This window comes from Mustela erminea, chromosome 1 (assembly GCF_009829155.1).
Source record: "Mustela erminea isolate mMusErm1 chromosome 1, mMusErm1.Pri, whole genome shotgun sequence".
In the NCBI taxonomy this organism is placed as follows: domain Eukaryota; kingdom Metazoa; phylum Chordata; class Mammalia; order Carnivora; family Mustelidae; genus Mustela; species Mustela erminea.
This window is the reverse complement of record NC_045614.1, coordinates 37,080,897-37,094,548: the sequence shown is the minus strand read 5'-3', so window position 1 is coordinate 37,094,548 and position 13,652 is coordinate 37,080,897. Positions and strand designations below refer to the sequence as shown.

The window sequence follows — 13,652 nt, the reverse complement described above, 5'->3', positions numbered from 1 at the left end:
TTTACTTTAAACTACTCATCGTTGATGCCTTTGGTATAACTATAAAAATTCCTCAGCCCGAATTCAACAGGTAGAAGGGAGAAATAAAGAATTCAGGGCAATTTCTAGGCTCATGAGTTCCATAATCTCAAAGACTCTGTACTTTTAAGTACTAATTATACAATAATTAAGCAAGGTTGTATGGAATTGTTCTAGTGTGTGTTAATGCTTACACAAAAGTATCTTCACGATTTTTTAAAGATAAAATCCCTCTCTACCATTCATTGTGGTAATATATTATATGATGCGGTAATGGTATTAGCATATATGATCATATTTAACATAATAAATGAAGGCATATGTGAATATTATTGCGGCAGTATTCCCTCCATGCACACTTATGCGTCGCTACGAGTGTACTGAGAAAGCATCCCTGTTTTCCAAAGCCCAGAATTCCTCTCTTTGGGGTAGGAGGGATCTTAAAGGATGAAAAAAATAAAATAATGGGTAAAATGATAGAGTTCATCAAACTTCAGCAAAATGGAACAGAATTTTGGTCTTCTCTAAGTATGTGATGTAGCTGATTCTTAATTCTTTACATTTTACCTCTAAATGTATAAATATTTATTCAACAATGTGTCACTGATGCAGAAATGAATTTAAATTTTTAATAATAGCTGCACTGTTTGTATACCAAAAAAAAAAAAAAAAAAAAAAGGTGGTGACACAGGAAAAAGAAAATCTCAGGAAAACACAGAACAAACCATCTAAGAAAATCTTCAGAGCTTAAAAATGAACCTGTAGGGATGAAACTTATGCATTGAGAGGTTGTCTGAATTTTCAGCCTCGAAGTCATTTGCGCTTTTCTAGAATACTGCTCTCTAAACAAAATTCCCCACAGCTAATTAAAATGTGCGTACACACACACACACACACACACACACACACACACACACGCTACGGCTTCCCCTGAACCCTGGATGCGCCCCTCCACGCCCCCCTCCCTTTCCCCTATAATGGTATGCTCTGCGTTTGATTGTAAACTGGAGGTGCCAAGCTGTGACAGCTTCCCCAACTTCACAGCCATTTGCTACAACCTAGGGCAGCCTGTGTTCAGTGATGCTTTTCTTTTCCCCCGACAGGGGCAAATCGAAGCGGACAGTGAAACCATCTTCAAGTTAGCCGCGCTGGTGTTACAGGTAAGAATCCGGCCGGCTGCCTCTCGTCTGTGCCTTTCTGTTTGTTGTTTTGTGAACTGCCCACAACTCTGAAACTTTCGCATGGGGCCAGTGGCTGATAGATTTTTAAGCCAGCTGGTCGTTTGCCCGTGACAAACTGAGTCGCGGTTTTCGGTTTTAGCCTAATCTGCATGAGCTATAGTGTGATATTTTATGTTGCAAAGCAAGATGAAATTTAAACTACTCTGGGGAAAAGAATTTAGACTACTTCTGAAAAGGAGCTTTGGAATAGTTGAATTTAGGAAGCCGCGATTGTTACAACAGCTGTAATTTTCATTTAAATGAGGTAACTTTTGTATACATCTTCTTGAGGTCGAGTGTGAGAGCCCCTTAATGCTTAAAGACACTAGTAGCTGAGAAACAAAGCGTGTTCCTGTGCTTGTTTAAGAAGAGAAAACAAGTAGTGTGCGTTGATTCACCTATGTCCAGTTTAATAGGTCTGTGTCCAGACTAAAAAGTGTGCTGCTTGAATAGACAAGCATTTATCACGTGATCTTAGATCCCTAACAGAAGACATAATCATCTGTGCTTTTTCGGATATATTTGTCTCTTCTGTGAAGAATAAGAAGTATTTAATGGCTACTAATGCATCCTCTCACCAATGCCACATTCTTCTCTGTGGCCCTAGAGAAAGTTCCTCGTGGACACTCGTCAAAAAAAAAAAAACTCAGTCACTTTAAGAGGGAAACGTGACCGCAAGTGAAATTCATTTGCTTCATTAACATAAATACATATTGATCATCTATCTTTGTTTTTTTTTTTTTATTTCAGGAAGCCAAAGGGGATTATGCCAGGTAATGGTTCCTTTTGTGATATTACTATGCAAAATAACCCTTGCAGAACCCTAGCTGAATGCCATTACTTTAAATAACAATGGATGCAAACTCAAAAGAAAGTAGATCTCAAGGCGGGAGACTGAGATCTCTTCCCTCTTCAAATAGGGACCCATTCTTTTTGTGAATGAACCCAGCAAGGAAGCTTTCTTAGAACTTTTCAAGCCAGAGTGACAGTGAATTGTAAACAGAAGCCCTTCCAAAGTTCTATTTTTCTGTTATCGGTTAGCGAGACGGAGAAATCCCTAAAGAGCTTTGGTAGCCGTGCTGACTTTTAAAAATTTATAAATAATCCTGTGTTGGAAGAGTTATAACATATGCACAAAAAGATAAACGATCAGCTGCTTAGTCAAGGGATTAATAGGGGATTTTTTTCTGCAGCTGCCCTGGAGGGGCCTCCCCCCTTCAGACACTTGACCTAACCGTGGTATTGTTGCCACTGGGACACTTATTGGCTCTAACTGCCTAACTGGCCGCCTCATCAGAGTGGTTATGTTTGAATTCATGCTCTACCTGCTCCTTGCTGCCCTTTTAATGCAGTAGTTGGAGTTGGAGAAATGGAAATGGTTAAAAGGTGAAGGCAAGGCCCCCAATGAGAATCAGCCCACAGGCCAGTGACCCATTGAAAGCCTCACCTCCACCATGTTAATGTTCCACTCCTGGTAAACTTCACCCGTAGATGATTTACAGATGACCTAGGACGCGTTCCCAGCGAAGGTTTTGAACAGGACGCTCCTTAACAGACCGATAACCGAATAATGCCTTCCGTGCCTGCAAACATCCAGTCAGGGCACACTCCTTCACCTCGGAAAGTCCACATCCTCTCACTTGCCCATTCAGTTTGGCAGAATGACTGAGGAGCCCCCAGAACACCACGATCCGCTCACCACATCCATTAGCTTTGTTTTGTGCTGTGTTATTTTTTAAATTTTGTGTTTAAGTTAGGAAGTACGCTTTGAAGGAATCCAAAAATCTATAAACACCAATTTTTTTTAAGTAAAAGAAAATGTTGGGATAAAAGGAGGCTAAATGAGTTTCTAGATCCTTGACATCCAGCTGCTGTGTTCTCTGCTCTTGGCTTTCTTGGAGAAGCCCTATTTCCTAGGAAGATCAGATATGCGAGGAATGTCATCATGTTGGGGGATGAGTCTGAAGTTGATTTATAAATGAGGGTTTGGGGGCCAAAAGCTCACTCTCTGCAGTCTGTGAACTGCTAACCCTTCCTTCCGCATTTCCTCCCCGCCAGCCATGTGATGGACACTCTCTAAGCCTCATAGCCTCATCAGGAAAATGGCACCTACCCCTTAGATTAATGGGCATAGAGTGGAAGATCAAATGTATGTAAACATTGCCCAAGGCAGTTTCTGGTACACAGCAAGCTCTCCATACACTACAGCTAATACTATCAATTGTTCTAGTATCATCATTGCCCTCCTCGGTATCATCACCCTGTCCTGTCTCTTGGCAACCTCTGAAGAGACTATTGGGATGAAGGTGGGTCTGAAGAAGCTGAGTAATGTGTTAAGGGAAAAAAGCAGAAGAGAAAGGTTGATATCCCAGACCTTCTTTAGGGTAGATCTCTTGCTTATGACTGAAGGCTCTGAAGAGAAAGTCCTCGGGTAGTCCAGACTTTTTAGCCCTAAGACTTCAGGGTTGTTGAGCTAGTCTGGCCAAGCCCAAACCAATACTCCTTTTTAACTTTGCCTTGAGCTTGGTGGTTTCCTGAGTGATGACTAGGCTGATTAGTTGGAGCACACTTTTTGCAATTGTCTAAACCTCACTGAGTAGTAGAAGGAACTTGAGCCTGGGCGGGAAGAAACTAGAGATGTGACCTCTAAGTGAGCCATTTGTCCTTTCTGGGCCTCAGCCTCCTGGTCTGTGAATTGGGATTCATGAAAATAGCAACTCAATAGGGTGGTTTTCAGGAGAAGAATGATGTGGAATGACTTTGTAGGTTACCATTTGTTTTGTTAGCAAGCAAGAAGGAGCTGTGAGCTCTTGTCATTGGGTTTATAATGACGCAGAACTTTGATTCCTGGCTACCATCCACCCCCCTCCCTGGGATGTGATCACCTCCTCTTATGAACAGGGAGAATATATGTTTCCTCCAGACTTCTGTTACAGAACTAATTTAAGAAAAATAAAATACTATGAGGCAACGTTGTGTATGGGTTAGAGCAAAGATACTAGAACCAGACAGCCTTGCTCAGATCTCAGTTCTGCTACTTATTACCTGTACAATCTTGAGCAGGTTATTTAAACTGCCCAAGCCCTCAACTTCTTCATCTGTAGAATGGAATTTACCTTAATAGGAAACATCCCATAGCATTGCTATGAACATTCAATGATTTAATATTTGCAAAGTGCTTTGAACAGTTGCTACAGTCCCCACTTTATTATTTCATCGTATTCGTGGAATGACTTACCACCTGCCTGACGTTTCAAATATGAGTTGTTTTCCAGTTTTTGCTGATACATAAATAATGCTGTGATGAACATCTTGGTATACTTGGGATTTGGTTGACGTGGGATTAAGCAGAGGAAAGTTCCTTAAAGAGGCAAAATACAAAGTGCTGAAGTGAAGTTTCCATATTCTTGATCCCACTACATGAAAATTCTACGAAGTTCATAGCTTCATCCAGGAACACCCACCAAATGCCTAAAATGTGTCAGCCTCAGTAGAGGTACCGAGGAAGCTGAGAAACCTAGGCAAGGGCATTTCCTTCCAGGGAACTTGGCTTTCTATCTAGAATTACCTCCATGGCTGTTCTGAATCCCACTTTTTTGTTGGCTTACACGCTGGTGGCTGCAGCCCTCGGCTTTTAAGACTTCATTGAGTTGACTCTCTGAGGTTTAAGCCTCACAATATGTCCCCGAATACCTTCTAAGACCAGGGCAACCCGGCTTTCTCAATTAAAACAATGATTAAGACCTAGTTCCAAAGGCTGCTCTGGTCCACCCACTCCTTGGAAGTATCTCCCTGTTTCTCAAATGTAGCATTTCGAAAGCTGAAGCCAGCAGCACCCCAGCCCCCAGAGCTTCCCTGACTCTCCTTGTATGACATCACCTTTTTCTCTTGGATCACCTCCGAGGTTTCCCCTTCTCTCTTTCACCCATCTCCTCTGTCAGTGAGCTCCTTTCTTTCCTTCTTTGTTTTTTTTTTTTTTTTTTAAGATTTTATTTATTTATTTATTTATTTGACAGAGAGAGAGATCACAAGCAGGCAGAGAGGCAGGCAGAGAGAGGGGGAAACAGACTCCCCGCTGAGCAGAGAGCCCGATGTGGGGCTTGATCCTAGGACCTTGACAACATGAGATCATGAAACCCTGAGACTATGACCTGAGCCGAAGGCAGAGGCTCAACCCTCTGAGCCACCCAGGTGCCCCTTTCCTTCTCTTTAGCAGACTTGCTTTCTCAGCCCTCATTCCCCTCCACACACCCCCACTAAGCGCTATGTGTGTCTAGTTTGTGGGAGTGCTTTCGACGACATTATTTTCAAAGTCCACGCATGATTCCATGCAGTCCCCACCACAAATGTTATCTCTGCCATTGAACAAATTAACAGATGGAAAATCAGGCCCAAAGAAACAATGCCACACAGTCAGTGAGCTTCCAGATCTTTTCTGGTGCCATCCCTCACAACGACCTCCGCAGAACCCCAGTTATCTTCCCAAGCCATTAAATGTGATGGGTTTTGTTCCAGGCTCTTGTTGCACAGACCCACCGTCTCCAACACCCTAACCTGGCATCAAGGCTCTATGTAATCTGTATTATGTATTTTTATTTCCCATACTCTGCTATTTATACTCCTTAATATCTGTTCGTGCCTCTCTTCTCGGTTCTCCAGGAACTTGGTAGTATTTTCCCTTCATGGCTTTGCTCAAACTCTTCTCCCTGGAATGCCTCGAAAAACAGCAGTCCCCTCTCTCCTTACTTAGCTTCCTGCCCTGTTTCCTTAAGAGTATTTTAAGTGAACATTATCATAACCAGTAGGAAACCTTGCTCTCTAGAAGTTAATTAAAATAGTAGAGTGAGGACTTTCATTCTCTTTAAATAGTTGACAGTCTGAACTTCCAAGTTAGCCTTTAAGCTGCAAAGATAACAAGCTGCTTGGGTTACACAACACAGACAACGCAGAGAATTCCTGAAAGCTGACACAGCACGGAGGGAAGGCTTTATCACTGAGCTAGCTCCAAATGAGTTTGTAAAAGCAAGGCTGGGTTGGGTTTTTTTTTTTTTTTCTCTTTTTAATTTTTCTTAAGATCCTGAAAGTTACCAAATAACCATGTGATTAGGACACTTCTGCTTATACAAAAAAGTGAGTGACGACAATTTACAATTCAGTGCCGGGTCAGAATGAGCGTATACTGTCACCCAGCTTGGAATGGGAAGGAATAATTCACAACTTACAGCTGTGCCACAAAATGCAGCTTATTTCCCATGGGAAAGGACCTGGTGTGGCTGCCCTTAGAGTTGTTAATGAAGGTGGGGGGGAGAGAAAAGCAAAGACTTTAAAGAACTTTCCCGCCTCCTTCCTCCCTCTCTAGAGCACTTGAAACTCTAAAATGTCCTTCCATTTCCAGAGCCTGTAAAATCAGTTACATTAATAAAAATAGCAGCTCCCATGGGCTTGGTGCAATGCAGGGTCCTTACACCAATGGGGAGGCAGTAGTGACGACAGGCGCTTTTAGAATTTAACAGGGTTAAATCCAGATTTTTTTTTTAAGATTTTATTTATTTATTTGACAGAGAGAGATCACAAGTAGGCAGAGAGAGAGGAGGAAGCAGGCTCCCCGATGAGCAGGGAGCCCGATGTGGGGCTCGATCCCAGGACCCTGAGATCATGACCTGAGCCGAAGGCAGAGGTTTAACCCACTGAGCCACCCAGGTGTCCCTAAATCCAGATTTTAGAATTTAGAATTTAACTTGGGTTCAAATCCAGGCCCAAGATGCTTGCTGCTTAACTCTGGCTAACTAACATCTCTGGAACCCTGTTTCTGGGTCTCAGTAAATAGTACCTGGCATTGTTTCATGGTTCCTAAAATGCACCACCTTCACATCAACCCTGTGATGATAGGAGCTGTTAGTATCCCCATTTTACAGACAGAGAAACTGAGTTGCAGTGTGAGCAAGTGGCGTACTGTCTAAGTCGCAAGACTAGAGAGTGGCAGAATTAGGACTCCAAGCCTCATGCTCTTTACCGCTATGAGTCTCCTGATTGGTATTCCAACACAAATCCTTGCTAGCAGAATAAAGAAGACTGACTGGACAGAAGTTAAACCTTTCTGTCCCATTTCAAGCAAGGGCTTTAATGTATCAGCCAAAGGCTTTTGTGAAAAAAAGCTTGAGAAGTGGCTTTTCTTTCTCCCTGTGAAATGATTATTTTAAGGTTTGACCTAAAGATAGAAACAAATTCTTTAGCATATCAGTTCAGTGCATCAATATTTATTTTTCATGATGTAAATACATTTAATGATGTAAATACATCTAAGTGTTAGGTGATTTTACGTGTTTTACAGACATTAACTCATTAATCATCTTCACCCTATGAACTTGGTATAATGTCCCTGCACTACAAGCGAGCTTAAGAAACTGTGTGGCGGGGCGCCTGGGTGGCTCAGTGGGTTAAAGTGGTTAAAGCCTCTGCTTTCGGCTCAGTGGGTTAAAGCCTCTGCTTTTGGCCTCATGATGGTCCTGGGATCTAGCCCCACATCGGGCTCTCTGCTTGGCGGGGAGCCTGCTTCCTCTCTCTCTCTGCCTGCCTCTGCCTACTTTGTGATCTCTGTCTGTCAAATAAATTTTAAAAAATAAATTAATTTAAAAAAAAAAAAAGAAACTTTGTGTGGCATTATATTGAAATTACCCTATTATGGCTTAACGCTTTCCAGTGACTTGGTCAAATATCAAGAGTTATGTTGAATAAACAAGCTAACAACACAGGGAGAACCATGGACAATGGAGTGTGGGGAAATACCTAGTTAAGAGTTAAACAAAATTCAGGTTCTCTTTGTTAAGTTTCGGATCTGCTCTTGTACATAGTGAATCTCCTAGAAGACATGTCAATAGTATTTCCTGTGCTGGTTTTCCCCTGCTGTGTGAGCCTCTTGCCTGACAGTGTCCTCTGGAATTAACTTTGTAAAGTGTGGGTTTATTCATTTGCTGAAAACTCAGTATTAAAATGCTTTAAGGGGCGCCTGGGTGGCTCAGTGGGTTAAGCCTCTGCCTTCTGCTCAGGTTATGGTCTCAGGGTCCTGGGATGGAGCCCCATATCATCAGGCTTTCTGTTCAGCAGGGAGCCTGCTTCCTCCTCTCTCTCTGCCAGTCTCTCTGCCTACTTGTGATCTCTCTCTGTGTCAAATAAGTAAATAAAATCTTTAAAAATAAAATAAAATGCCTTTAAAAGATAGGCAGTTTGGGGGTGTCTGCGTGGCTCAGACATTAAGCCTCTGCCTTCGGCTCAGGTCATGATCTCAGGGTCCTGGGATCGAGCCCCATGTTGGGCTCCCTGCTTGGTGGGAAGTCTGCTTCTCCCTCTCCCACTCCCCTGCTTGTGTTCCCTCTCTCACTGTTAAATAAATAAAATCTTCAAAAAAAAAAAAAATGTGGTGCCTGGGTGGCTCAGTCAGTTAAGCATCTGCCTTCAGCTCAGGTCATGATCTCAGAGTCCTGGGATTGAGCCCCATATCGGGCTCTCTGCTCAGTAAGAAACCTGCTTCCTCCCTCTTCCTCTGCCTGCTGCTCCCCTTACTTGGGCACACACACACACACACTCTCTCTCTCTCTCTCTCTCTATCAAATAAATAAACAAAATCTTTTTTAAAAACAAATAAGAGATAGGCAGTTTGGAGAAATCTGTTCTTTGTACTTTCTGTCAGATTCATTACTCCCCTGGATTTTAATTCCATTACCTTGTAGGCAGGGTGAACATTCATCAAGCTCTGAACTCTGAAGAGCTCTAAATTTGGAAAAAACTCATCCATCCCATACGATGGGCACTTTTTCATCTGTTCTAAACAGAGTGTTCGAGCTGGCTGGTATCATGCATTTGAACCCTGATTTTATAGCTGATGAACTAAGGAGTGACATATTCCATGACAGTTCAGGTAGACAAGACCAGACCTGCAGTCTGGGCACCCCACCCATCTCAGATTCATCCCTGTAACTTGCACCTGAGTAGGCAGGCCTGTGTGGATCCCTGCTGTCCCTGCTGGAAGGCAGTGAGGGACAGCAGGCAGTGGACACTACCCCGGTAAGTGGTGTTATCAGTGCAGTGGCCCTGAGTCTAATATTAGTCACTTGAGGAGACAGTTGAAGAGTGAGAAAGCAGGAAGTGAACTCTGGATCATCAGTGCCCTTGGATGCCTGGCCTTTTTCTCATTGTTCAACCCTGCTCCTTTGCACAGATTAAATACCTAGAGTGTGCAAGGCGCTAGACCCAGCAAGGCCTATGACAGAGGCCGACTGTTTCCAGTCTCCTTTGTTGGAGACGCCAGGGGAAAGCATGGACTCTGGATTCAGACAGGCAGGCAGGAGTTTGGGACAGTCTCCTGGTGGCGTGACCTTCAGCCTGTTTTAAGACATCTGAGTCTAAGGTCCCTTTTCTCTCTCTCTTTTTTTAAAAAGAGTTATTTATTTATTTATCAGAGAGAGAGGGAGAGAGAGCGAGCACAGGCAGACAGAATGGCAGGCAGAGGCAGAGGGAGAAGCAGGCTCCCCGCTGAGCAAGGAGCCCAATGCGGGACTCGATCCCAGGACGCTGGGATCATGACCTGCACCGAAGGCAGCCGCTTAACCAACTGAGCCACCCAAGCGTCCCTAAGGTCCCTTTTCTTTAAGAGGTTTGTTTTAAGGTTACATTAGCATCACCCCTAACCTGAGCCCTTTCAGGGTGTCTGGTACGGAGTGGGGATGTCAGAGTTCGTGGGAGTCAGCTTGCACTTTCCACTAAGTCCTATCTATTGTAGTGAGATACGGTTTTCGTTGCCTCTTTTTTTTTCTTACCATCTTAGCAGTGATTAAGCGTGCCGTTGCGTGGCGGTCAACACATTCACATTGTGCAACCGTCACCACCATCCACCAACAAAACTTCTCATCTTGCAAAGCTGCAACTCCGTACCCCTTAAACACTCTCATGTCTCCACCCCTCCCCCAGCCTCTGGCAACCACCACTTCGCTTTCAGTCTTTGTGAATTTGTCTATTCTGGGCACCTCATGTAAGTGAAATCACGCGATATTTGTCTTTTTGTGACTGGCGTATTTTATGTAGCATAATGTCCTTGGGGTTCATCTATGTTGTACCATGCATCAAAATTTCTTTTATTTCAAGGCAGAATAATATTCCTGTGTATGTATAGATTACATTTGGTATATCTGCTTATCCGTGGATGGATACTTAGGTTACTTATACTTTTTGGTTCTTATGAACAATGCTGCTATGAATATGGGTATGCAATATCTCTTTGAGTCCCAGGTTTCAATTATTCTGGGAAGAGAGATGCATTTTCTAAAAAGATTCCCTGGCTTCTAGATGCTTAATTTTATTCCACATTCATTGGGATAAGGTGGGATGAGGGCACTGTAATGTAAGACAAACCTCAGATTCTTGTTCTAAATCATCAGATCTTACCTGTCGAGATCAATGTTTAGAGTCTAATATTTGTATTGAAAATAGTGCTGCAGATGAATTTTTATTGACGGGGAAAAATGATTACAATAAATTGGAAAAAGCAAAAGTATATATATTCTCCATTTTTTTAAAAAGATTTTATTTATTTATTTGACAGAAATCACAAGTAGGCAGAGAGGCAGGCAGAGAGAGAAAGGGGGAAGCAGGCTCCCCGCTGAGCAGAGATCCCGATGTGGGGCTCGATCCCAGGACCCCGAGACCATGACTCGAGCCGAAGGCAGAGGCTTTAACCCACTGAGTCACCCTATATTCTCCATTTTTTAAAAAATATGTATCAGTATATTCAAACACGAAATATGCATAAAACTGATAAGTTATAGCACAGTGCATTGTCTTTTGAAATTTTTGTTCATACAGCACATTCATTTCTAACATATATATAGACGTATATATTTTTTGTTTATTTATTTGTAATAGTTATGCACACATAGAACCATACAGCGTCCTGTTCAGAAAAAAATATTTACAGGGCGCCTGGGTAGCTCAGTTGGTTCAGCATCTGACTTGATTTCAGCTCAGTCACCATCTCAGGGTCATGGGATCGAGCCCCGAGTCTCGCTCCAGGCTCAGCACAGAATCTGCTTGAGAGTCTCTCCCTCCCTCTGCCCCTCTCCCCACTCACACATGCAAGTGCATACTTGCACTCTCTCTCTCAAGTAAATAAATGAATAAAATATTTTTTTAAAAATGAATCAAATATTTACAAAAGAATAACGTGGGAAGGATGGGGCCCCTGGGTGGCTCAGAGGGTTAAGTCTCTGCCTTCAGCTCAGATCATGATCCCAGAGTCCTGGGATCAAGCCCCACATCGGGCTCTCTGCTCAGCCGGGAGACTGCTTCCCCGCCCCTCTCTGCCTGCCTCTCTGCCTACTTATTGTCTCTCTCTGTGTTAAATAAATAAACATCTTTAAAAAAAAAATGGAAAGGAATGAGACAGAGTAACCCACTCAAAGAAATGGATACAGATAAATATCATTGGAGGTTCTGATATTTTCTTTCTGTTCGCCCACATATCTTTCCAACAAAGAGACCATAAGCCAGTGGGTTCTGAAGTTCAACTGAGCTGAGTTTAGTTGCAGATTCTACTTCTCAAGAGTGAACAACCTTAGCGAAGTTACTGAACCTCTCTAAAGCCCAGGCTCTTATCTGAATAGGGATAATTACATTTCTTTTGAAACCTTTTTCTGAGATATGATTGACATGTAAAATTAGTTTCCGATGCAGCCGTCAACGTAATGATAAGTTAATTGTATATACTGAACAGTGATCACCACAATAAGTCTAGTTAACCCCCATCACTGTAGGGAGTTAGGAACTTTTTTCTCTCTTGCGATGAAGACATTTAAGATCTCTCTTTGCAACTTTCCAATATGCAGTACAGTCTTACAGCACTTGGCGTGCTGCCTAGTTTAAGATAGGGGCAGAAAAAAATTAAGCTATTATTATGGTTGTCATGACTTACAACTGTCTTGGGATGGTGGGCGGAGAAATGTTTACAGTTTTCTTTCTTCACATGTCACTGTGTTTTTGTTTATCAACACCAAAAACACCATGTTTTTGTCAGAATTTTTTTTTTAGAGGTGATTTTGTATATTTAAAAACAAACTCCAAGCTTAACACAGTGACTTAACACATCTTCCGCCCTGCATCCTTATTCAAAATGAAGGTAAGGTACGACTTGTTTGGAATAGTACCCACTCTGCCTAATGGAAACTTCCCAAACCAAGGCTTAAAGCTTTTCCCTGCCACCCATGACAGGGGAGCAGGGGGCCCATGACTCCCCACAGCATGTGGGAGGGCCTGGCCAGGACCTGCTGGCACCCAAAACCTGTGTGTCAACAGGCTCATTCAGTGTTGGGATCAGGTGCCCGAGGCTGGGCAGGCAGAAAGGAAGCAGTTAAGACAATGGAAACCTACCAGGGAAAGAGCTGTGGGCAGGGTGGACTTCGTGGGTGTGTGACCGGTGCAGTCACACAGGAGGGCCCCACGCTTGGTTGGTGCTTTTTGGTCACCATTTTGAAATTGTTCTGAGCTTTTGACAAGGGACTCCACATTTTCATTTGTCACTGGGCCTTGCAAATTCTGTGGCTGGTTCTGACTGTTGAAAATTGTAAGGCATGCAGAAGGCCTGGATGTTGAATGGATTCTTAAAAGAAGGAGTTCTCTCGTAGGTGTCTAAGTAGGTGCTCCACGGAGAAGACCGAAACCACACGGAACTCCACAAGCCAGCTTTTTTGTATATATCTCGGAACATCTTAGACCTTTGTGATTCCATTTTGCATGATCCCCCAAATCTGAGGGACGAAGAGTAACGTAACTGCTACCTCATAGGGCTCAGTGAAAATGTACAAAAATAATGCCCTAAAGGGGTTAGACTAGTGCCTGGCGCCTGGAGCACTCATTTCTGAAAGCTTCCCAGATATTCACGACCTTATTCCTTGTATCACTTCCAAGAGCTAGTATGATTATTCTCATTTTACAGCTGAGGAAACTAAGGCCCAGAGAAGTGAAGTGACTTGCCTAAATCACACAGCTGTAAGATGTGGAGCTGGGATTTGAACCCAGGCCTTCTGACGGCAGAGCTCATGCTCTCCGCCATTGTGCCCGCCACTTTTACCATTTTCTGCCAGGTGCCGGGCCCCTTACGTTCTTTCTGTCACTTTGACCTTAAACGGGGATGCTCATTCTACAGCTGTGGGGACCGATACTGGCCACCAAGGTCCCTTATCTTCCACAAACAGAATTTGGATCTGAAACCTCCTTCTCCAAATTTCCGCTTTGCCCTTCCTTTGGATGACTCCTCAAAAGTGAAGCCAAAGGATGTTTAATGGTATCTGCTGGACGGGGCTGATAATGATATGCAGTCAGACCCTGGGGAGCTCGGGACCCACAGGCCAGATGGCTGCATGGCGTGTT

General features: G+C 43.2%; 1 protein-coding gene across 6 annotated transcripts in view; it reads left to right on the top strand.

The window, feature by feature from the left end:
• FRMD4B (FERM domain containing 4B) overlaps positions 1-13,652 on the top strand; it is a 323,555-nt gene that overhangs the window by 255,458 nt on the left and 54,445 nt on the right. For all 6 annotated transcript variants that reach the window (XM_032324873.1, XM_032324848.1, XM_032324885.1 and 3 more), the window contains 2 exons: positions 1,122-1,178; positions 1,989-2,011. In XM_032324873.1, the coding sequence (XP_032180764.1) occupies positions 1,122-1,178; positions 1,989-2,011 (80 nt within the window). The remainder of the gene's footprint in view (positions 1-1,121; positions 1,179-1,988; positions 2,012-13,652) is intronic.